At 41.0% G+C, this 26073-nt stretch overlaps 1 protein-coding gene across 3 annotated transcripts in view; it reads right to left on the reverse strand.

Annotated features, from left to right (window-relative positions):
* Positions 1–323: 323 nt before the first annotated feature.
* The window catches only part of RALGAPB (Ral GTPase activating protein non-catalytic subunit beta), a 65469-nt gene continuing 39719 nt past the window's right edge, over positions 324–26073 (reverse strand). For all 3 annotated transcript variants that reach the window (XM_055813727.1, XM_055813726.1, XM_055813725.1), the window contains 13 exons: positions 24174–24325; positions 22036–22223; positions 20503–20609; positions 18709–18861; positions 17880–18089; positions 16715–16873; positions 13798–13963; positions 10619–10741; positions 9744–9880; positions 8845–8953; positions 6915–6993; positions 6198–6346; positions 324–4517 (listed from right to left, as the gene is read on the reverse strand). In XM_055813727.1, the coding sequence (XP_055669702.1) occupies positions 4324–4517; positions 6198–6346; positions 6915–6993; positions 8845–8953; positions 9744–9880; positions 10619–10741; positions 13798–13963; positions 16715–16873; positions 17880–18089; positions 18709–18861; positions 20503–20609; positions 22036–22223; positions 24174–24325 (1926 nt within the window). In that variant the 3' untranslated portion in view covers positions 324–4323. The remainder of the gene's footprint in view (positions 4518–6197; positions 6347–6914; positions 6994–8844; positions 8954–9743; positions 9881–10618; positions 10742–13797; positions 13964–16714; positions 16874–17879; positions 18090–18708; positions 18862–20502; positions 20610–22035; positions 22224–24173; positions 24326–26073) is intronic.

Consider the following 26073-nt stretch of genomic DNA (forward strand, 5'->3'; position numbering starts at 1 on the left):
GCCATCCCTCGGGGCGGCCATGCCGGGTGCCCCATCCCTGCGCTGCATTTCAGCTGCATGGCTTCGTACCAGCGATGTCCCCAGCGCCACGCGCAGGGTGCCAGCAGAGCTGGCCACGCAGCCAAGAGAGCCCGTGCCCAAGATTGGAAGCAGCGCACTTGAGCAAGTGGACATTTGCATTGCAGGAACATTAGGTCTCCCTTTAAAAGCTGCGTTTCCATGTTTTCATTCCCCCCACCATCTATTTCCCTGGGAAACATCTCTAGTGGCTGATTATTTTCCAAAGTCTTTGCTTGAAATTTTAGAAATTGACAACTGCCAAGTTACTAGATAAGAATCTTTAAAATTTATTGGACTAATTGTGTTACATTCAATATTTGATGTGTTTCTCCTGGACAAAGAATTGGCATAAATACAAACAAGCCTTTGTGTGCCTTCCCTAAACAAATAAGAGATAAAGTACTAGAGACAAGGGAACATAGTTCACATCTTCATATTTACATTTCGCTTTTACTTTACAACTTAGCGCCAGGAATATTTACAGAAAATACAGTAAGAACAATAAGATCATGTCTTGGCAACATACAGAAATTCATACAGATTGTATATGATTTGAAGCACATGATATCTGGCATTCTCATTTCTAATTGCTCCTGCTAAAATCCACATGGAAAAGGTCTGTTTGCTTTCCAAGACATCACTCAATTACACAATCATTAAATCACATCAAATTTGTCTGTTAGATTGAAATTTAGTTCTCTTGTCTTTCTGGCCATGCAGAACCTTACGGGTAAGAAATGCAGTTACCTATGGAGAATCCAGCACTTATAGCCGGTTGAGCAGCTGCTCTTCCCTATGGCCTCATGCACACACTGCTATCCATCTAGATGTCTTACTATCCTTCCCATCTCTCATTTGCTGTAAGGCTATAATGCCTATTTTAGAAGTACCTTTAGAGAAAAATGCTTTTCTTTAGAAGAGTCTTTATTCAGGTACTAAAATTTCTGTAATTTCAACACTGTTTAATAAGGTGACAATGGTCCCTGCTCTTCCTGTGCCATTAAAAGTATGCCATCATTTAACGCAGAATTATGAACCCAAACAGAAAGGTCTTATGAAAAGAGAAAGTCTCAGTTTAGTTATTATGCAACGTTTGCAACTCTGCTTTTGCAGTGCCACGTTACCTGCAGAGTCTACACTAATGTCACGCTACGCACAAAGCAAGTGGCCAATACTCATCACCTCTGATGAACTCAAACCCAAGCCACGCAAGTCATCAAGTTGAAAACTCAATACAGCAGTTTGTGATGAAAAAACAAAAAGTCTGGATTCTTGACTTACGTGTTCTTGCAATCACAACTGAAATACATCTCATTTTCTTTAACCTTTTTTTGGGGAAAAGCAGCTCAAGGCTGTACCCTGGACTAGCTAAAGCTATCAGTTTGGCCACCGACTTTGACAGGACAAGGATTTTATTCCCACATTGGTGTTTTACATTTTGTTATGAAGTCTGAGACCTCTCCGCACACAGAGGAAGGAGGGATGCTCCTTGCAGACACCTTCCACTGGCACAGGTCTGCCTAGGGTGCTTGCTGCCGCGACCAGCATCCAAACCAATGGGATGGCAATGCATTTCTGTAATCGCAACATTTTTATACTAAACTGCAACCTTTTGAAGGTTCACCTTTCCAGATAGCAAAACCCAACACTTATGTCCAGGTCATACCACTAGCGTGTAACAGATCAACCAGCCAGTTTTACAAACCAAGTTAAGCACGTATTAAATGCCTACTCCCCTGGTGGTGGGATCAGCAGCAGCAGCGCACACACAAGTTACCCTCTTTAAAGACTCCTGAAAACTGGCATTGCTTTCGCCGTTGTTACTACTCAAGTGGGTGCCATACCCATGTTTTAGATAAACATGAAAACAGACCTAAGACTATTCTTCAGCCAAGCACAGGCCTTTTGTAAAAGTAAATTTTCAGGCAGTCCATTTGGCTACCTTGGACTTAGCAGAAAACATCCAGGGTTTCCCCAAATGTGCACGTCCTTACATTACTGACTGTACCCAAATGCCTGAAAGAAGTTTCTTTTGAAGCTCGTTACTATATAAACCAATGACTTTGCATGTAACATACACTTAGCTATGGTATGTGGGTTTTGTTGTTACGTTATTGAAGATGTGCAGACATCTGATTGCTCAGTATGTTTATTTGTTACACATGCATTCATCATGCCTTTTAAATCAGTGGACTAAAGTGTGTTTGGCCATTAATTAGATCCAATAGGTACATACAAAATGTGGGTAAATTTAGTGCCCGTGCATTGCATTAAATTGATACTGGCAAGAGTTTGGCAAAGGAATGAAGCTGTAAAAGTTCCCCTTCACAGCACTGCCCATATACACCAAATGCTGCCTTGCAGCTGCTCCTTCTATTTGCAGCCTGGGCATCATGCAAGCGAGGGCCAGCCATGATGCTTCCTTCTGCAGTAGTTTTCTTTATGTGGTTTTGTTTTTTCCACTTGTGATTCATCTGGATCAAAATCCAGAGTTCCTGAGTTGAGAGGCTAGTAGAGTGCCTGTCCCCTGCAACAAGTTCCTGTCACCTAAACCCCCTTTAGTTGACATCCTGAAAGTTCTTTCACATGTATTTTTAAGGGCCTGTGCTTCCCGTAACTCTTGTGAAAAACCACATGAAAAGATGAGCAGGGTAGGTCCTTGGCAGGTAAAAGTTGTAATGAAACAATTAAGACTGTTTCAGGTCAGAACTGTTGCAAAAAGTAACCCTGAAACGTCAAAACTAAATGACAGGTATTACTGCAATGCAATATTAGAAAGCTAATAAAAACACTTGGGAATAATGTGAGGAGCTCCCCAAACTCCTGCTCACACTCATACACTACCTGCTTACTGGAAGGAAAAGGACACGTGCTGCTGCCAGCAGTCACAAACTGCATCTACCCAGGAATGCCAGCGATGATTCATTACTGCAACACAAGTTAAGATTGCACGGGGAGCCTGAAAACGCTCCCAAGGCTGCCAGCGCCCACTGCAGCTTTTATATTCACAATATTAAATCTGTAGTTGTAAACATCTTTTCCCAGCACAACCTTCAAGTCCTGAAGACATGAAATCCACAGTCTGAAAATGAAAACTTCTGACCTAGGTGAAAGGGAACCACCGCTGCTCAGCATGAGAAAGCACAGTAGATACAAAACAATTTTACATTATAATTCCAGCGGGGTTTTCATGGAATTGCAAGTCAATGGGGGGAAAAAGAAGAATTCTTGAATTTTCATTTAGAGTTGTTTTAGTCTGTTTAACAGGAGCTTCTGAAAAGTGTTGTAGAAGCTGCGAAAACTGCTTATGCTATAAATACCAGGCAGGAGGCAGCCCCAGAATCTCAGATTTCAATCCAATGGAAGGAAAGCAAGTGATGTTTATGGATGCTTTTTATGGAAACAGTGAGTAGGTGATGCAGACACTTCAAAATAAATTAAGTAGTTACATTAAAAAAAAAATAAAATCGAGCTACTAAACTTAAATGTGACATTTTGCAACAGACCTGAAAGTCATAACCTTGTTTTTATATAACCAAGAGCTCTTGTCTAGTAACAGCTTATGCTGGAGAGTCAGGTAATTTCAGGTATTGTTTGTTAGTGTGACAAATCTCATAAGTAGATGGACTCACTCCCAGCCACAGAGGGAACTGTGAAATACAGCATCTTGGCTATGAATTTCATGACCTAGTGTTTCCAAGCAATTTTCCTCCTCTTGCTTTTGGTACACAAATTGGTTACAAGCAGTGAAGGATCTTCTGTTGAGCTCTGAAGGGGGCTGAAAATGTCTTTTAAGGTCTTGCAGGGACAGTTACTACTCTGAAAAAGACTCTCTCCTTAGAGAAGAGATCCTGCTCCCTTCTCCTTTAACATGTGGGTGTAGCAAGATGTCTGAAGGCAGGTTTGTTTGTATTTGGTTTTCCATCCTTATATGCAGAGATGGCTTTTTGATTGTTTTCCTCTCACACAACAAGACACTTAGAGTTCCTAATTAGTCTGCAATAGATGACTGAGTGAAGAGATTATGTTGCTAGCATCCAGGAAGACTGGAATTAAGTAATCTTTTGAGGGTAGGTGACTTAAGTCAATATCCCAACTGCAATGTTTTGGCTTCATTTCTCATTCCTCCCACACGGTATCTGCTGACTTGTGCTAGAATATGATTTCCTGAATTCCGGAGGGCTGAGGAAACTTGTTGTTATTAACTGTTTTCATTACTGTAGCCACCAAGCTCTGATCTAATTGTCCTGGAAGGATAATGACCTAGGGGTTGCAGTTCTTGAGCCCAACCTCCTGGAAAAGTGAGGTATAAAATTCTGGCTCCAGCTGCCTGTTCCGGTATTTATTGACAATGTCTGCTATTTTCTGTTTTCGGCGGACATGTGGGGGGTTGTATGAATCACTTTCCAGCCTCTTTCTCCGACAAATATTTATTACTGTCTGCCTCACTAAAAAACCTGAAAAAGAAACAACATTTGAATCAAATTTAAATAAATCAAGTTTGCATGCCTTTGCTGGCTTCACAGCTAAAAACCATTTTGGGTTCTGTCCCATCTAGAAACCCAGGGCAGATGCTCAGCACCACCAGTCAAGAACTTTTCTCAGTGAGTAGCTGATAAGAGATTAACCATGGTCCTCAGGCCTGTAAGGACATTTTACTGTGAAAAACAAATAAAAAAACCCCGGACTAAGCCAGTGGTACCCTAAAGTGGCTGGAGGAGGAGGAAGATTTCTCTGCTTTACAGAGCCAAGCAACAGCCCACAACAGCACTATCAGGACCAAGAGGGGAAGGAATCCAGGGCAGCTAATTGCAGTGCTACAGCCCCAGGCCAAGCCACACAAGGACATGCAGATGGGTAGTGCCAGGGGAGCCTTGAGGACGAATAAAGTACCCATCAGTACTTTTTTCCAGTAGGACCTGTGGAGCTTTCCCCTTGGAACAGGCGATGTGGAAAGACTTTATGGGTTGTGGCTGGAAACAGGTTTCTCTTCCCCTCGCTGCTTTGCCATTGTTATTACCACCCTGTAACTCACACTGCTGTATATGGCAGGGAGGAGGAAGGTTGGGAACCAAAGCAGTAACGTTTGGTCAAAGCTGGAAGTGAGCTTTATCTTATTTTACTCTGAAATGAAATTCAGATGCCTCTAATAAAGTAAGTGTCCATTAACCCCTTTGCTGTTTCACAAGCACTTTCTTAGAGGCAGAAACAGTGTCTTCCTCATTTAGAGGACTTGATTCCTGACTGCACACAAACATCTGCTAAATTTGAAGAAACAAATTTCATTATATTAATAGTCCTGATGTAGCTAAAAAAAACCAGAACACACACCTGATTCTTCTCCAGTACAAGCCATTGTCACCAGTTGAATTTAGAAATATTATTTAAAGGCCCAGTCTGGCTTTAATTTCCCCATCACTGAATTAAGCATGCAAAATTCAGAACCTGAAAGTCACCCACAACTGACCCCTACAACATTAGTTTTACAGTTATGTAAAAGTATCCTAAATGTTTGTTCATTCATTTTGCTCCGTCTTGTGAATTGCTCTCACTGGAGTGAGATTTCCAGTTATTGAAGCTACAGTAGCACAGATACCAAGACAAATCCATTAATCAATCCAGGAACACGACAGCGCACACGGACCCCTGTTAACACATGCCTGCATAGTAGGTTAAGTATTTTTGTTGAACTCATTAGAAAATCCTCAATTATTGTGGCTTTTAATCACTATCTGCCTTCTAAAACAGTCTAGAAATTCAGCAGTACCCCCTGGCAGTCAACTAGCACTAGCACCTTGGCTCTCAACGCTAAACATTACGGTCACGTTTCTGATCTCTCTTACCTAAATAATAAGCATTTACCTTTTCCTTCCACCATTACTAGTTCCAACCCTTCGCTTCTTTCCTACTACAATTGCAGTGGAGCCCTGCTCTGCTGTCAGCCAAGTGCTGACCACCTGCTCCCTCTGCTGTTCCTGCTACCGCTGTTCTTGAAAAAAAGCACGTTTTTATTGTGTTCTGCCATGCCTAACAGTTTTTCCAATGAAAGATTGCAGACCATTTATTTTGCAGATATATTATTATTATGGAAAACAAAAAGATCAAGACATGAGTGTTCTTAGAAGTCTTCAGCTTACCAAGAGCTCTCCTACTGACTATCATTCCATCCACTAATGGGATAACCATGTTGAATTTCCCAGTTGCTCCTTGTAGTTTTATCCTGAATAAGCCAGTGTTTAAAGGATGGATGAAGATCACAGGAACTTCCTTCTCAGGAATGGCAGATCTTAAGGGAAAAACTGCAACTGTTAAATCAGTTTTATAGCACTGTTTTAATTAATCTATAAATTAAAAAGTAACCACTTCAAGTGTTAAAAGAATGTTACAAAAGGTCTTGTGGCTAAACCAGCAGGACTTCTGTGTGCATCCTCTGGATTTTAGGAGGATTGTATCAACTGTACTGTTTCTATGATTGTCCCCACAGAATGTGAGAGTTCTGCAGACAGGGCTTTAATGCTGCATACATGTTGTGAGCCTTCACTGCTTCACAGGGGAGTAAATCAGGAGGGAGGCTAATCACAGACTCACAGACTTTTAAAGATAAAACCTACACATTTTCTGTTCCTTATTTTACATTTAAACTGCAGTGATATGAAAAGCTCTTTCATTTTTTCAACAAAATAATTCACTGAGGAAACTCATCTATCTTTTTTTAACATGACTGCCTAGAGTTTTCAGTGTTGCCTGTGAAAGCTGAAGAAGGCAAATATCTCAGTCATGACTTCCTCTGAAGTGCAGCCTGAAATGTTGTTCACAAGAATCAAGAAAAATCATGAAAGTAAGAGCAGTCTTACCTCAGGGAAGTGCTACTATTGGCCATAGTTTCCACACCAGTGCTGGTCTCAGACACCAGATCAGGGAGGGGGAAGTTTTCTGCAAGAACAGGGTGCACTGAATAAGGTTTATCTACCCCAATTTTGAGGGGCTTTTTTTGTTGTTTTGCTTTTGCACAAAGAAATATTATTTATCATCAGTCAAAACCTGCAGTCCTCAAGCACCAATACAAGGAATGTTCTTGCACTGCTAGTGATGCAGTCTTTGTTTATAAGCTTAAGCATTCCTGGAGTGTACAGACACACCTCAGCCATCCTGTGCCCAACAGACTACGTAACAGGTCCCAGACCCTCAACTCTCTCAATCTCAAAGGAAAAAAAGTCTCCAAAGGAACAGCAAAAGCCAGAAGGTGGTGAAGTACGTAATCATTAAAAGCTTTCAAATCATTATTCAACAGCATCTTCACCTTCCACAAGTAATCAGCCTCAAGAACAGGGCTGGGTATTTCAAACAATACTACCACTCACATCTACAGCTCCCTGGAGCCCTGCTCCAACAAATACAGCATGTTCATCAAATCCAAGCTCTGTAGATCTTCACCATAACCCACAACTCTACTGCCACGCGCTTGGTAACAAGCGACTGGATCATGAAGGTGCAGGAGGAGGAAGTAAGAACTTGGATCTCTGGAAGGGGATGTGGCTTTTTCCATTACCTTGGTTCAGGGGCAGGAACTGAGAGAGGTTGAGAGTCATTCACAAAACTACTGCTCAGACAACAGGACAGTGCCTCTTCTAGAAGAAAGAGTGTAAGGCCCCAAACCACCTTTTGCCATCAGAGCTGGGATGCTAAGAGTACTACACAAAAGCTGGAGCTAGCAGAGGGAGAGCATGGGTGGCCATGGAAGTACACTGAGATGGAGCAAGGGGGCAGGCAATTGGCACAGGGGTGACAGCCTAGACTGCAGTGATAGTTTTTCCACTGTCCAGATTTGAAGGTGTACCAGAAGCATAAGGCAAAACCCAAGAACATAAGGAATGTAAGTCAAAGCCTCTGGGCTAGGAGCCACTTTCAGGAGCGCCCCTGACAAACCCAGCTGCCATGCTTACTGAGGCTCACAAACTCATTTCTACAGCTTCAGGCCCAGAGGTTTGGAAGATCTGCATGGCTGCTGAAAGAAGCAGCCAAGCAGAAACGTGCTTGTGTACAACAACTGCTGCCTCTGCAGTGAGCTGGCTTTAGCTGCCATCCCAAGAAAGAAGTGGGTCAGGGACACCAGTTTGGGAACTGAACTGGCTAAGTGACTCCTGGAGGTAAGGGAAACACCCTCTGGGCCAATGTCTGAAAAAGGAAATGATGCTGCAGAGAGGAAATGCTAAACTAAGAAACATTAAATTGCACGAGGAGCAGGATGCTGCCGAAACAAAGGTGCAGAAAGGAAGCTGGACTGCATAGCATGAAACAAGACACCCCGAGCACAGAATAAACAAGCCCTTCTGCAAGACAGAACACAACAGTTTCAAAAGGTACCATCAAACCAAGAAGGATAATGATGCCTTCAGCACAGAAGCAGCAGGTGTCGTAGGTTTGTTTGTTTGTGTTTATTTTGTAAAGGAAGAACAACAGATCCACTCTGAGGAGACAGCAGCTGAAGGGAACTCAAAAACAGGGATGCACACTTGCCTTGTGTGTTAACCTTAAGAAGGTGGTGCATGATGGCATTTCACATGTACTGCCAGAGCTCAAAATCTCCAGTCCTATATGCCACTGATTCACGTACACCCCAAGGACCACCACTCAAATATTAAGAACTGTTTTAGAATCTTAATAGTGTCAGTTACAGACATCAATAAGGATTCAGCATTCTAGAAAGGAATGGAACAGTTTGTTCTCTGGTTCCTGCCCTGTTGTTCCTTCAGCGAACAATAAAAAAAAAAATAATCTACGCACCTATATCATCATAACGTTCTACCCAGACCACATACACTTTGGTTTCAGGTCCCATCGGTGGAATAGTCCGGCCCTGAGGCATCCTCTTGGATCTGGAAGTAGGACTGAGCTGTTTTGAACACAAAGGAAGAGCAGCGTTTGCAAACATCACAAGTCCAGTAACGCATCCAACAAACACTTCCAGGTTGCTCCTTAGTCTTTCAGATCTCAGACAGGTACAAGCTCTGCCAGCTATTGGGATGGGGCAGCTGTGGTGGAACTACCCACTGAGAAACAGTAATCTGGATCTCCACAATATTTACAGTAAACATAAATTAATATATCCAGTCTTAAAAAGCCTGATTAGTTTTTCTTAATGTTCCCAAAGATCCTAAATCAGTAAACTAAATACACATTTGGAAGTGAATTCTATCAAGAAATAAGCAGTTGTAAATCCTTCACTAAAGTTACAGCACTTAATGATTTTCTGCTTTGCTACCATACAAAACAACTTCACATCTGATACTTCAGACACAATTGACACATACTATTTTAAACTGGGTAGGTATGAAAAGTGTTCATGTCTATCCACCCTACATTTCCAAGCATGGATTCAGGTCTGTATTGCTTTGTATATACTGTGTATACTTTTTGCTGCATGCATTTCAAGATTTCAGTATGCAGAGTATAACTACCTCGCATGTTTAAGTTTTGTATTTAATTAATGTAATCTTGCAATCTCCTACTGCAGATGCAAATTCTGGCAGGACCAAAGCAGATGTTAAAAAGATTAATAGCTAAGAACAAGTATCTCCAAATGCTAGGAAACCAGATTATATACTATCAAAAAAACACTGTAGCATAGCCAGTGTGCTTCTTTGGGGGTGGGAAGCCATTATTCAATGCAAGTTTTGCCTTACCCGCTGGGAGACATTAAGATTGTCTGTATGATTGGGGAAGAGCTCAAGTGTCAGGGACTGCTGCTTCAATATTCCTGGCAGCAGGTCCATGTTGGAGTCACTTTCTTGGTCAGATACACTGCTTTCCAGTGAATCAGCTGTAAAACAGAAGAAAGGTGGGGTTTGTCTTTTCTTCTGCCAAAAAACTTAAGCTGTCATCACATGTAAGGTTTTGAAACTAAAAAACACTGTAAGGTTCTTGAAATTAAACATAAGGATTTACAGTCAAGTCAATACAGCACTCAAAAGCAGGAAGAGGATTCAAGAGTGGACAACTGCCAGTTATTTCAGAAACAGACTGCAATTAAAACACTCCTTAAGGATCTGGAAGTGTCCCATCCATTTCCTACAGAATACAGTCTCCTCTTTCCTATAGCTATCATTTCCTCACAGTCCTGTTATTCTAGGGAACTTTTGCACACTGGTTTTAGTGTGTAAAAGATGTCTTGAAAAGTGTTGCACACCTACACAGCAGATGTGCACATGCTCTGCCATGTGCTGCAGGAGCATGCCATCAAGACAGGAGCCAGGGGCAGGAAGCATCACCAGTTAATGCACCCAGCATGTGGTTAATCATCAGGTTGGACCCAACACCACCACTGCTGTGCAAATCTGAACATATATTAAGACTTCGGCTGAGAAAAAGGCGCATGGAGCAGCTACCACCTTAGGAAGGAGTCTAAGGATTAGGATGCTGTAATTTAAACATCAGGAGCCTTCTGACGGGGATCTTGCTAGACACACTACTAGTTTGCTTATTTAGCTTCTGCTTCTGAAAAAGCTAACAAAAAATGTTGTTTTGGGTTTTGTAAACAGCATATACAAAGTGATCTTACTTAGGGACTCCACTGGTGATGGGACAACAAAAGCTATTTCTGTCAGGGCATCTGCATAATACAGCACCTTCTTCTGTCCATTGAAGATACTTGCCCCAACATCTTCTGAAATAATTAGATCATCTGGAATGGACATAAAAGTAAAGTTTAGTCAAAAGGGAGCTCTACTTCTTCATACGCTGCCTCAGGAAAAGGCCTTCAAATGCAAGGTGCAATCAGTGAGAAGAAATCACACAAATCTCATTTTAAAATGAGAAGATTTCACAGTCAAATCTCATGGCTAACAACAATTCCCAGATAAATTTTTTGTTACCTCGAAGGAAAAGGCATTTGGAGTTGGAACAGGATCTATTTTGAACATATTTCCATTGTACTGCATACTCCATTTCCCTCAGATTGGGTAGTGTAGTAAGCATGTCTACCACAAGAATTCATCTAGTAGTTCTTTCTAACTGTTCCCTCTAAACAGACATAATTCCTTCAGTCATTACATTTCCAAAGGATTTCAACATTTATAACTTCAGTCTGATACTATTCTAGAATTCAAGCCAGTTTCTACACTGTCCTCTGTGTCTTCTCTTCTGCCAAGGAGAGACAGAAAAATGCTCTTTTAAACCAAACCAAATACAAGAAAGCTCGTTGTTCTCAGCCCCCATTACAGCTTGGCCAGCACATCAGGCCTTCACAGTACAGAGAGAACTTCCCCCACCTTTTCCTTCCACACGTCAGCTCCAGAAGCATGAGCAAGGACTTTCAGCTGAATTATGTCTCTGGTCCAGTTTACAGATGAGTTCCCAGGACAGCTGCCTCAGTGAAACTAACAGGGCAGTGAAATTCAGCACATTGTCAGAGAGGTGGCCAGAGGCACATGGGAGCCTCTGAGCCATGCTTTGCCATCAGGGAAGCGTCACTACATCTCCAGTCCATAGCTCTCGAGGAGCAGCACCACAACCTGAACCCAAGTGTTTAAGGACTTCTTTGCTATTGGGGGTGTGCAGGGAAACAAACCCAAAGCATATGCCTGTGAATCTATTTTAAACACTTCTCACTGGAAGTTATACTAGAATCACATTAGGTTGGAAAAGACCCTTAAGATCATTGAGTCCAACCGTAAACCAAGGCCCACCACTAAACCGTGTCCCTAAGCACTGTGTCTATATGTCTATTAAATACCTCCAGGGAGGGTGACTCAATTGCTTCCCTGGGCAGCTTGTTCTAATGCTTAACAAACCTTTCGGTGAAATTTTTCCTAACATTCCATCTACATTTCCCCTGGTACATTGATGCAGTTTTCTCTCATCCTATTGCTTGTTATCTAGAAGAGATGGACCCCCACCTTGCTACACCCTCCTTTCAGGCAGCTGCAGGGAGCAAGAAGGTCTCCCCTGAGCCCCCTCCTCTCCAGGCTGAGCATCCCCAGCTCCCTCAAGGGCTCCTTGCCAGACTTGTTCCCTAGACTCTTCACCAGCTTCATTGCTCTTCTTCAGACAGGCTCCAGCACCTCAAAATCTTTCTTGGAGTGAAGTGCCCAAGACTGCACACAGGATTCAATGTGTAGCCTCCCTAGTGCCAAGTACAGGGGGGACGGTCACTGCCTGGGTCCTGATGGCCACACTGTTGTGGATACAAGCCAGGATGCTAGACTCCGGAATGGGTGTTTAAGCATCAGAGCCATCCACAGAGAGAAAATACATTTAACAACTTAAAGAGCTTTAGTCACAGCAAAAATTGGAGGAGAAAATAAATCAAGCAATCCTCACAAGTCTACTTTAAATCTACCGTTTCAGTTTTTTTAGCCATTGTTTGCTAAAGGTATGACTCCACTCATGGATTTTTCCAACAGCAGAACCAGATCAGAAGTAGCTCTCAGTCTCATTCTCTGAATGTTTTTTCTGTTCCTTTTTCACCCCAATTTGTTGAATTAGTTCACTATTTTGTGGTCTGATCTAATCCAAATGGCTGAAAAAATCCAAGTTAAAAAACCTTAATCAAAACATGGCTACCTCACTAATTCAGGGCACCGCCTTCTGTTCAGCCACACAAAGCCAGCTGCAAAGGGAAGGGAGAGGGCTCTGGCTTCAGTAAAGCACAGTCTGACCCTGTTCTCAAAGGAAAATCAGACCAAGACCTGGGCATTTTGTAAGCTCTCTCAGCTTGTTCACAGAAAGCCATACTTCTGTTCTCTTAACATCTCCCCAGCATTTCAAGCTTTCCATCATTTATAGTTTTATTCTACAAAATGGAGAAGCCTTTAGGCTGGCTGTAGTTATAAGTGAAGAGCATTTCTAAGGCACAGGAATGGAAAGCAGATCAAGAGCACTGCTTAAGCAAGCGCAGCAGTAATGGTGTAATGGTGTTGTACCTGATGTAAATGCCAGATCAAAGACGCTGAACAAGCTGGACCAGCCTATTCAATGCCTTTGTGTGGCCCACAGCAGAAAGCTGAGGCTCTGAAAATCATCAGAAAAGGCCTGACCCTTGGAGTAGTGACCATGAACCATATAGAAACCAACCCAGACATTATCAGAAACCCACGTAATTTGATCAAGTTGTTCAAGGTAGAAACTAACCCAACCTCCAGTTCACCACCCTGAGGATCATTTTGGTTGACAGAATGGGGAAAGGGTGGTACACGACAAGTCCAGAGGAGTTGCTCTAGTGGAAAAAAGCACAGTAAATTAAGCAGGACAGAGGAGCTGTGTGTGAGCTCCAACCACTGTGACCTACAAACAACAGCTTGTTCTTCATTACTTCTGACTAAGCATTATTACAAGGGTAACTTATTAGTCACCACCTCATTTTAATCTACTTATAGAACACTAAAAATTGCAGTGTTTCAAGTCTATTGGCCAATATGCAGCAATCCATACTGAATTTCACCTGAATACTGGTTTTCGATAATACATTAAAGACTCATCAAGTCTGCTAAAAACATAGCACAGAGGTATTTCTTGCTGAAGCTACTTCCTCCCAACAATGTACAAACAATAGTTTTGCTCACTTTGCCTTGAAGCTTAATCTAATATTTACACATTCCTATCTAGTAAACATCAGTATTTATCTGACAAAAATATACAAGTGCTCAGATAGGTATCCAGGAGCAAGAAATTTTAAATTGATTGTCTCCTAAAGGAGCCTGAACATTTTAATTTAATATTACACCATTAACTATGTCTTACCTTGTTCAGATCCCTCTTCGTCACTGCAGCTATTGATCAACCAGCTTGTTGAGACATGGCCGGTCCACCCAGGGTGCTTCCCCACATCAACGGACCAGCCAAGAGACAGCAAGAACTCTAGGAAGTGTGGCTGGACAACTCTGGAAGACTCCATGTTCTTCAGGATCTGAAACAGCCAGTAGCACCATGGTAGGTACAGGAGACTCTGGGAAGCAACTCTCCCCCTCCCCACTTTTTTTAACTAAAATTTTGTGTCACCAATGTGGTTTAGCCTAAATAGAGCTATTCAACAAGCCTGGAACCCCAGACTTTCTACAAGGACACTACTCCCTGCTGCCCAGCATCCTCCCATTGCTTGGGAATGTCTTAATCAATCAATTTGTCTTTCTGCCATCATTGCCAAAGCCTGTAAAACAGTTAATCAAACTGCTAGAAATGACAATTTTGAGATTATATACTCATCAGGCGTAAACCACAGAACTGTTCAACACAGGAACTAGATTAGCACCAAATGTAACATGAGAATTTTCTGTACAGTTTTCACTACTACATTTTAGGAAAAAGGTGTTTTATCACTACTCACTTGTACATGACATGCAGCAATTTAGACTGCAGGTCTTGTGGTGCATTGAATTATGAAACAGATTTTGCAGAACAATTTTCAGCAGAATTAAGCATGCACTTTAATCAAATGTCACACTGTACTGTTCACTTGAAACTTTAATCCTACTTATTATAAAGATCTGGGATGTTTCCACATCCAAAGGCAATTTTCATCCCATTGTGACCAAGTGAAAGTGGAGACCTTCACCAAACAGTATGCAGGGTAACACAGATGATTTGTGATTTGGTCTACCAGAACCATTGGGATCTGTGGAACAGACAACACTGTGCAATGTATCCATCCTTTCTGGGCCACGTGAGAATTTGTTCTGTGGTAGGAGCATCTTTGATTTTGGTTTCTGCAGGGGCAGTAATGCTGAGACACGGGCTCCAGCAGAGCAGAAACTGCAGGGACAGGGACAGGCACTAGAAGGAAGGCTTCCAGATGGTCCTGGCATCCCATCCTAATGCCTTGTATAATATTCAGCAGTGATTAGATCCACTGCATTGAAATATTAATCTCATTACTGAGCACACTGAAGTTATAGCTGTGCTTCAGAATGAATACAGATTAAGTGCAGTTTAGAAGACAATTTCAGAAAATAGGCAAGCTCATGCTTTATACAAGTATATGGTTTTATATCTGAGCCCATTAAAAAAAAAGAATTTATAGTAAAGGGCAAAACGGTATTTTCAAAGGACATTTAATGAAGTGAAGTACAAAGTGTGTGGGCAGTTTCATTACCCCATATAAATAAATGCCATGAGACCCTTCTCAACTGTAAAAGCCTACCACCACAGAAAAAAATTTGGGCCTAATGCAATACCAGCAGGCTAGATACCACTATTCTGGGCTGTACAGCATCAGATAAAACACAGCTGACACTACTCCTTGTGAAAGGACAGTGGGTCACCTCTCAGAACAGAATGAGGTTCTGAGCTGAGGTGGTGTGAAATCACACACACAGGGACGGCTGAGTAGGACCAGGCAGCCAGCCCTGCTCAAAGCAGAAACTGTGTCACAACTTGGCTTTGCTGTCCTACTCTCTTAATTGTCAATATTGAAAACAAAATGGGACAGAAATAAGTTACAGGTCTTTTCAAAGATGGCAGCAGTATCAGTGTCTCACTCAGCTCAGGTCCAGTAGAGACCAGTAAACTTGTCTGCCACTGCAACTTCGCACAACCTGAAAGATTTAGGAATCACAGCAAGATGTCTGGGTATCTTCAAGCAGAACTGCCATCTTTGTACTGCATCTAAAGATGTCCAGAATCTCCCAAATATAAGATTTTCCTAAATCTTCATGGCAAAACTCATGCTAATTGGGTTCCCAAAGGTGAGAAAGTTCTGCAGGACTAAGTAATCTCATCTGTCTAAATTCGTAAGAGCATATAAGCATCAGATGGGGGAAAAAAAGCATTTCACTAGTTCAGCAAGAGCACATTTCAGCTGGAAGGCAAACCTTGTATATGTTATTTCATAGCTGCCTTTGGAGATGGAAAGACTGTGTACTGGCTACTCTGAACTTCAACTCGAAAATTCAAAAGCAGCACGAACCTGGTTTCAAAAATTAGTGTGTTCCACACAGAAGCAGAAGGCGCTACAGTGTACTGTCAACAGTACATTCACAGTAATGTGAAGAGATGGCACAATAATTTATTATGGAAGCTACACTTCTACTCTCTACTACGACAATTACGCATGGAATGAGGAAGAGGTACTGTAGAAACAACTTTATCTAATGAGCCCATAAGCTGCCTTAGTGAGTTTCTAGGTCACAGTCTAAAGAAGTCATGATTTAGATTTGCACAAATTAACCTGATTAACCTAATTGCATTTGAATGTAAATAGTAAAGACTTACAAAGCAATAATACTTTCTTACTTGCAAAAGTTTTCCATTCCTTTAACATGTGTTTAACTTTAAAATCAAACCAAACTACCTGGACATTGCACACTGCTGGAACAAACTGCAACCTTCCCTGAAAGTGGAGCCAACAAATCTGAAATGAATTTCTAATACAAATCTTTGAACTCCACAAATAAGGACAAGAAGGACAGAACAGATAACATGTATAAAAATAGTTATATACAAAAAAAAGTTACAATAGCCCTAAACGCAGGTAATATACTTCAACCTACAGATGAAAAGAGTACACAGTGACTTGTTATAGTTCACACTGTAAACAAACACAAAGCCCAGAAGCCCTGGTTCTGATACTCTGCTCTAGTCACTAGCTGTGATGCTTCATTCACTTGAGGAGTACTAGAAACAAGACAATATAGGCTAGTTGGCACTCTACACTTTCACTTACCTCCTGGCTTGTTTTCTGGCCTGCCTTCATGTAGAAAATGAAAACAGTATCAAAAGGACGACATGGTAGTAAGTCCAAGTAGCCAAGGTCATCAAAAAAACCAGGAAGAGCAGAGTCAAGTGCAATCAGGTGAGGAGGTAGACGACTGTTAGCAGGTTCCTATCCAATACACAGAGTTCAACAGCTTAAAAAAACACTTTCCTAATTGCAAAGGTCTTTATGGCTTCAATAATAGTCCATTAAAATGTAAAAAGACAATTTCTCTTTTCTCCTAAGAGGAAAATCACACACAAATTTCTGATATAATGCTGTTACTGTAAATGAGTAACAGCAAGCATAACAGTTAGACAATTTGTTCCATTCTATTCTCCTCATTAAATAAAACTGTTATTTTGCCAGCAAGACATAACATTTTGCTGAAAGAGTGCTAGCTACCACAACAAAAGCAGCAGATGCTTCCAAAATATCCCATGTGAAATTTGTGAAAATATCGCAAAAATATGAAACTACATGTGACTGATATTTATTAACTTATATACCAGTAATATATAAAATACTAAGCACTTTGAGACAGTTTCACAAAAGCTCCACCGTCTACTTTTGTTGACAGCTTTCTGGAAGGAAATGCAACAAGTGAGCATCCACAGGCAAGACGCAGAATTTCAAATTCAGAATATGGATCATCTCTATAAACTATTATTATTTTAATTTTAAAAAGAAAGCTTTACAATCTATAGGTACTCCCAGCATTTATGTGTGATCAAACCCCTTTAGCAGAGTCACCTCTGGAGCACAGCTAATAAGGCAATCTTATTTCAGAAACTCTTAAAGCACCACTCCAAAACCCAATTCAAGCTGAGGGAATGATTTCAAGTATGAACACATGAATGTGATAGCTTATGTACCCACTGCAAAAATAAAGACACAGCCACTTATTCAGAGCATGTTCAACTTGAGGCATGGCCTTTCACAATCCGGCTCTCAATCCTAGAATACTGGAATCCATTACTCTATCTGATTAGATTACATCTTGACAGTAGTTAACAGTAGGTGGAATTATACAGAAGATCTTCCACTAACAAAACTTAAAAGTTTTCTTCCTTTACCAAGCCAGACCATATGGGTACTGAGGGCATTTGCACAACACTAAGAAGTAGCAAGTCACCTTCAGTGCCTCTAGTGAGAGAAACCCGAAGTGAGAGAGGAACAGGCGTGCTGTCTGGAACTCCTGTGCCGGTGGTGGGGGCTTACACTCCGTGATCGGATCGGGAAAGCTCTTCTTCCGCCACTCCTCTTCACTTTTCTGATCTATGGAAGTCTCAAAAATAATCTGCTGGGCCATGCCATTCCTGAGCTTCTCATGTCGCTCTTCAAGCTGAAAAACATTGTGTGAAATGCTGATTCCACTAAGATCACTAATATCCACCAAGAAAATGGCTCCATCATCTGGAAAACTGTAAGTCACAGGTACAGCAGCAGCTGCACTCCACCACCAAGACCTTTACTAAAGCACTATCAACAAGACCTTACAATGTTACAAAGTGAAAATGTAAACACCCTCTTTGGATAGGAGAGCTGTTACAAATTGAGGTATCAACTACAGCTTCTCCCTTTTAACTGAACAGAAACTAGAACACATTTGGCACTGTGAAGACTTGAAAATATTAGAGACATGCACCCCCCTCCCTCCGCAGGAGGTCTCAAAAAAAAGCTCTTTTTGTTTTTCTAGAAGCAGCAACAAAATATAAGTCATTGCTTCCTAGCAGTACCAGGACATTAAGACCTGTAACAAAACATGTTGAACAGTGCCTCCCAAAAAACACATCCAAGGAATGGCTGTCTTCCTGGAGCAGTGCACAAATTTCATTAGTTCGCAGAGGTTATTATTCCATTAACATGAAGTTAGTCAAGCTTACAGTAATACATTAGTGTACGATTCTTGAACAGACAAAAACCCAAGAAAAAATTTAAATCAGAGACTAGGAGTTACTTACTTCCTCATTCACAATTTCATGTAAGTCAGGAATGCTCAAGTCAGCTTTCACAAATGGGATCTTGTCTACTTCTTCAGGAAAAGGGCGGTGCTTCACATTATATTTCAATCCAACATCATTTTTAGGAGGTGGTCGGGGTTCTGGTACAAAAGTCTGACAAAAAAAGGACAGTGTTTTACATTCAAGGCATAGTACCATTAGACAACACTTTATTGTAATAAATAGAAAATGGTCCCTCCCCCCTCACCACCAGAAGTACACTGATCTATTAGTGAGAGGCATCCTTAAAAAAAAACACTCAAAATGACTTTAAACTAATACACTTCTATTAAAAACGTGGTTGTAAATTTTATGAGACACACAGTTCTGCCAATTTTGGTGGCTGCACTCCTGGAACCTATGAATCCTGCTTACCATCTAACCTCTAAGCAGTTGCAAATCCCAATAAAAATGGCAAGCTTACATGGCAACATCCTATTTTCAACCCATTGTAGCTGTACTGAGCAAAATCTACCAATTGTTTGAGAAGCTTCCATTTTAACCCTGCTGACTATGATGATCACCATGAATCAAGCTGAGGAGTCCTGGAAAAGAACAGCAGCAATGCTGTGGGTCAGAACTGAGATGCACTGCCAGAACAGCGAAAGGCCTTGAATAGTGTATCCTAATGCAATTTTGACATTGCTACTACATTATGTGCTAATCTGTTAGTATGGAATTCAGGACTTGAAGTTACCAACAACAGCAACAAAAGATCCCAGTGCAGGTTTGCAGGTGCATAAGGTCCAAGCAAGCAAGACCTTTAATTAAATCTTGAGTGCTGCTTTATAGACTTATTTACTACCAATTACACTTCACATGGACAAAACTGTTAACATTAAACTTGGAATGCCTTCAATTTGGAAAAGTTCCCTTTAAAACTAGGAAGGAGGTCAGTGGTCAGGACACAACTTCTCCTTTGGTGTGGGAGGTAGCACACTTGACTGACACTATTGAGTGAAAAGGCTCAGCTTCAGTGACAGTGCAGCTCCAGAGGCATCACACAAGAGGGTCTTCCCAACGGCTGATTTGCAGAGATCAGATTCAACTAAATGTGAACTTGGCAGCTGAGACTGACAGGCACTTATTTCAGCTACATTATTATTTCCTTTACTGAGGGGCATGCAAAGAGTTTGAAGATTTGGAGTTGTTCACAGACAGAAATTTTGGTAACACAAGGACATCCTCCACTAGACAACTGCAACATGAGATTTTACTGTAATGTGAGACTGGAGTATTTCTCCTCCACTATTCCTCTCCAGAGCCATGCCAGAGTTCATTTAGACTTTTTTCTTTCATGGCAGGTTTTACAGAAATCTTTGTAGCTTGAATAGCTGTTCTCTCTGCTGCATCTCATTCTGTACCTCCAGACTTAACTCCCTCTGCTGCAAAGGCTTTGCCTGACAACCTAAAATCAGCACCAACACTCATGCCTACACACTAAATACACTGCCCATTGCCCCGTCACCTCAGAAGATGCTTTTGGCAGCCGGGGGTGAGGAGTGGGTAGAAAAAAAAAGATAACGTCCCTCCCCTTAAACAAGTCTAGAAGGCAACAGCACTTTCACAGCCTGTATTGAATATTAATCACAAGTCATAAAGAGTCACCAGAGATATGTCACATTACCTACAGCTAAAGGCCCCGTGGCTCAGCCTTAATGTATAATCACCAGCTCTGTGGGGCTGTCTCACATTAGTGGAATTTCTGCTGAACATCTCTAAGTTAAAGATTTCTTTACAGGCTTTGATAGAGACCTTTTGATTTGCTTTAGCTCCTCTTGGTAAAAGACAGAGTTGCTGGGCCCATGCAAATCTTCCAGATGTCCCACGGATCAAAACCGTGACAGAGGGGAAAGAGTCATCTGCAAAGCACATGAGTTAGGAGAATAATACATCATCACTAATTGCAAACAGGTCACTATGTAATAAATTTAACCAGAAAGAAACACAGGCATGATGACTGAGGTTTTGTCTTCCAGGTTAACTCCTCCCTGACCCTGAAGACAATTCCTGGTAAGGAGCAAGCAATCCTCCTCTCTGCAGCAGGGAAGTACTAGACTACTTTGTGGTCTGTTCGCTAGTTTCCAGCTCAGTTTCATTATTAAAAGCAGCTTTCATCCAGATTCATGCAGATCACTGTTTCTCTCCAAATTATCTCCAGGAAATGAAAGAAGATTGTCTTGCCACTGCCTGTTTAGGTAAGACAAATGACCACATGGAGACACAGTTTCCATGATATTTCCATGACCATTTGTAAAGGTCCCACACAAATAGCAGCAATAAGAACAGTGGAAGGACAAGAGATAATGGTCAAACTAAGACTGAAGATTCTGACTTCACAAAGTGGAAAGTTTTTCACCATAAGGAATAAGGACACAGAGAATTTGTCCTCATAGGTTTTCAAGATCTATTTGGACAATGTCAAGTAGCACTGTCCCGCTCTGAATTCAGTATTGACTTTGTTTAGAGCAGGTGGTTAGGCTGTAGATTCCTGAGGTGCCTTTCAGCTTGCACAAAGATGGTTTTAACATTGCAGGGATTTCAATCCTCCTTTGAGACTTAAAAGGCCAGTGATATTAGCCACCTTGGAAGAGGGATCATCATATTTCTACAGCTTTTCTTTTAAAATTTAGATTGACACTATCGGGTAACTAACAAGATACATATTCCTTTCCCGGTATTTAATGGGAAGCACACATGCAGACAAACCAAACTAGCTCCACACAATCATCCACTTCAGTGATCTCCCTCAAAAGTGATCTGACATACTTGTGCATGGGAAAGTTACAACAGCTCCTAAGCAACTAAGAACCATTTGAGCTGAAAGCACCCAAAGAAACATTAAGTAACAGGAGACCTAAAGCAATCAAAAGCAACTGTGCAAGCATGAAGGTGTCACGTCAAACCTTTGTTGAGCACTTATCCCCATCAAGCCTCCTATACTCTCTGTATTTTCATTCTTTTATGAACAAGAATGTCTTCAAAATTTAATGCTATTGCTTTTGTCCCTCAGCAATAATTTAGATGGCAGTCAACTGCAAGTATCTGATCTAACTGGGTGAAAGACAAAGACAACTGCCTGAACAATTCTGATGGGCTTGTACATGTTTGACTAACAGTGACATTTTAATTCCTACCACTTCATCCCAGAACAACACTCTGCTCAATCGCACACTCACAGAACAGGTAAGCCCCTGAAACATGAGACACACTTGATGAAGCACCTTTGTTTTGCAGCTCCATACAGAGTTTTAACGAGAGAAAGAAGGAAATGAAGTATGAACTTACTTTGCTCATTCCCTAGAGGCTGCTCCAACATTGCCAGGATGACACTATTATCCAAAACAAAGTAACGGAAGCTATGCTTGTTTATGGTAGGTAGACGAGAATATTTAATTAATGTGGTTTCATTCACCAAGCTGCAAGGAGAAGCAGGGCCACTGGGAGAAGGAAATGCTCCAAGTAACTGCATAATACTGCAAGTGAGAAAAAAGTTAAGAGTTACAATAGATAAAGACAACAAACTTACACCCCAGCACAGACCTTCACTCATATTCTTCATTTGTATCTTGACATAAGAGTTGTCCTCCTATCAGGGCAAACCTGCCCTCCCCCATCAGCTTGTTTTAAAACAGAACCAGTAACTTCAGAAAAACATACATGAAAACCTACAAAGAAGGGTACTCTGCCTACAGAATTAGTTTCTTTATAACCTAGGTTAATTAAGACATGCTTCAAAGCACAAAGATCTGTACCCTTCCACAGCTTTTCTTTATGTTCATTCTTATGAGAAAATTATGCATGATTGGAGATTATCACCCATACTTTAGCCCACCCATATCAACAAGCAAGGCAGGTATGGTAGATGCACTACTTATAACTGTCTTGTCTTTGCTTTTTCAAGTACAGATTACATTAACTTAAACCCCTTCAACCTTCCCTGGGAGAAAGCCCCCAAGTGTGGTCCAGTAATGCCCATCTCCTTGGAGCCACGGCCTCAGTAGGGTCCTAAAAGTACAGTTTTAAATCATCTGAAGTTGTACAGGATCTACCCAGTACTGTTAGAAATTGAAAATTTCTATGGCAGGAACCAATAATGAGAGTTGTCAAGTACCAGACTGAAGATCATAGGATCTAACTCAGGGCTTTACTCTTACCACCACCCCTCAGACCAAAAGTAAGTTTACTGAAGTCCTCCTCACACACATTTCAACTTTACTCTGAGAACTGATAGTTTCATTGTAGAGGAATGAAGGCAGGTTAATTAACATTGATAATGTACAGCTGTGGGCTGGCTTCAGGGACAGTGGGTTGGCTGATATAGATAAGGTGCAGCTGTGGCTGGTTCTGTGAAGAGGCTGGGCAGCCAAGGAAGAGGGAGGTGGAAGAAGCAGAGAGAAGAGAGAGAGAGTGAGCATGAGCGTGTGCCCTAGATGAGGAGAGACTAGGAGAAGGCAGCAGAGGGACTGGTGTGAAAAGTATGATGGTATGTGATGGTAAAAGACCTTGTTGCAGCCAGCTAGCTTGGACAGTGCTGCAACATTTCATCTCTCTAAATGAAAAAAGGCACTTCCAGGCAACAATAAACGTTTGTCCGCAAGTTTCAATGAGTAATTATTTTTATCTTGGAAATCACACAGTTGCTTTTACTAACAGTAAAGTTTTATAACAATTTTATTGCAAAGCAGAGCAAAAAAGAAAGCAGCTATTACATTTTGCAAAACATATTTATCCTACTCTATCTGGCCTGTCTACCATCATGCTGTTTGTCCATTAAAACACTCCTTTTCAACTTCTCTGGAGCAAATCTGTTTTCCTCCCTGTGCTTCCCCACCCCTACCTACATATTAACTGTTACTGCATTTCCAGCAGAACTTCTCAAATGTATTAAGCAAACCCAATGCTGTGGGCAGACTGACATCCCGTCCTGCACCAGCTTATATCTGCTGCACATGCCATTCCCTGCTGTGTTACATATGGGACAGTGTCTATCAGTTTCTCAACCAGTGCAGGGACAGCACGTCTTGTCAGGCTGAGGATAAGGAGAAGGGGGAATGGAAAAACAGGATCACTAGGTCAAGTGGGAGCTGGAGGGAACTGCCATCTGCAGAGAGGATTGGCTGACAACAGAACACCAGGAGCTGCAGGAGAGCCTGGGTTTTGCTCTCCAAGGAAGAGAAGAGGCACGATGGGAAGACAGCAATCACAGAGATTTTTTTCCTGTTGAACACCTGTCATGGGAAGGGGACGACAACTAAGGCAGAGCACTCAACAATCCTGCTCAAAGGGCAAACCAGAGGGAGCTTCTGGCTGACTTCAAATGCTCTTGCTACATCACAGAGATCTCACCAGCTGGGAACTCCTAATTAAAACACTCTCACACAAGGCAACCCTAAACAGTAAACACGCTCTGACAAATCACATACCACGTTAGTGTAGCTTCAGCAGCATCCTTCACTCTCATGGATGCAGGGTTTGGCTCCTTATCTCCTTTGTACTTGACCTCTTGCTCACTGTTTTTGGATTTACTTCCCGAAATGCCCAGCTCCACAATCTCCAGTACCTCTTTTAAACAATCCTAAAACACAAGAGGAACTACCTTAAAGCAGAAGCACTCCAATCAATGTCTCTAACACCTCAGTGAAACAGTGACATACAATTGGTTAAAATAAAGTACTTGCTGGTAATCCGAGCTCAGAAATAAAGGCAGAAGATTATTCTAACAGACAGTGTTGGAATAAGATCACATTTGCTACAGGAATGGTATTAATCTATAGATGTCTACTTATGTTTGTATTCTGATGGTGGAAAGTGCTCTGAATGAATATGTACACACAATATATTCCACCACATATGTACAAAATTGCCAAGATGACTACTAAGAATGCAATTGAAAAATGTAAGCATATTTAAAGAGATAGTAAATGCATTTTGAGACTCTCTGCAGAACTTTTAATTAAGTTTAAGCGCATTAAGAATGTACTCATCTGGAAAATTGCAAGGAATTTTTTCCAAATGTTTCAAGTGCCAACAGCTTTTATAAGTAAAATGTATCAGGGTATCTAATTCATCAAGAAAAAAATAACAATATTCTAAAAGTACACAGTAAAACTCCAATGCATCTACTACAAGATAGGCCAATGCTCTATAAAACCGCAGGTATGACCCACAAGTGTTGCTCATTACAAAATCATTTGCTGAAAATACCTGGATTGCTAGCAGAAAGGTTCGAATCTCATGGCTTGAGCTACAGAATAACAAGGGAAGCATTGTAATGAAGAAATAACTAGCTAAAAGCTGAACACAAGGAAGTGGTTTTTACCACCAGAGGCCAGTCAGAGTTCTACACCTTGGCCTGTGTATATATACATAATATATATGTATGCCTGCCTTATATTCATTGCAATGAAAGGTTCCCATCTGATTATCATGACATAGGAATGAGCTATTAAGAGTCCAGTACATACTACACACAGTAGGTAACACTATATCGATATCTAGTGATAATTAAAAAATTTTAAAAAACCCACTTAATGAAAGGAAATAAAGCATTATGCAACTGAATAAACCCATGCTGTGCCACATCCAAGGAAGCCATCCCATCCTAGTCACCCACTGCCATGCCAGTATCCCAAAGCATAGGTAGAAAGCATCTGAATTTAAAGTCCTGCTGGTGGGCTTTCCACTTTCATTTTTAAAAATACACATTTTTATATGCTGTAGAATATAGAAACAACACAGAACAATATATAAAATGTTAGATATAAAACTATATTAAAATATTATATAATACAAATTACTAGCTATTCTGTAAAAAATACAGAAAGATGACCCAGCTGTCTCTGCAAGTAGATCAACAATGAAAATATGCACTCTTTTTTAATTTGTTTTTTAAACAGTAGGACAGAAGTCTGTTGGAAATAGGCATCTCATTTCCTGCTCCTTCCAAGCTTCCCGAGCAAATTTCATTTTGGATTGAGCTATGCCTTGCTCAGTTTCTAGAAAACTGGTTTCTTAGTGAAACAAACTATAACTATCAAAATATTAACATCAAAGGAATTCCATTAAGTCTAAAAGATGGTTTACTCAGGTAAGAGTTGAGAAATGAGAAGAAACATGGATTTTAGTGAAGTTTATCTGCAGCAGGTAGCTATGCTATATACACTATTAATTCCCAACTTTCCAGTTTCTGTTTTTTCAGATTTTCTTTTTTTCTCTCTTCTTCCTAGTTTCAGAAAGAAAGAATATCAAGACATTCTTAGGAATATGAAATGTAATTTAAAAGCCAAAAACATTCTTGGTGAATAAAGAGCAACAATCAAAATT

This window comes from Falco peregrinus, chromosome 9, assembly GCF_023634155.1.
Source record: "Falco peregrinus isolate bFalPer1 chromosome 9, bFalPer1.pri, whole genome shotgun sequence".
Classification (NCBI taxonomy): domain Eukaryota; kingdom Metazoa; phylum Chordata; class Aves; order Falconiformes; family Falconidae; genus Falco; species Falco peregrinus.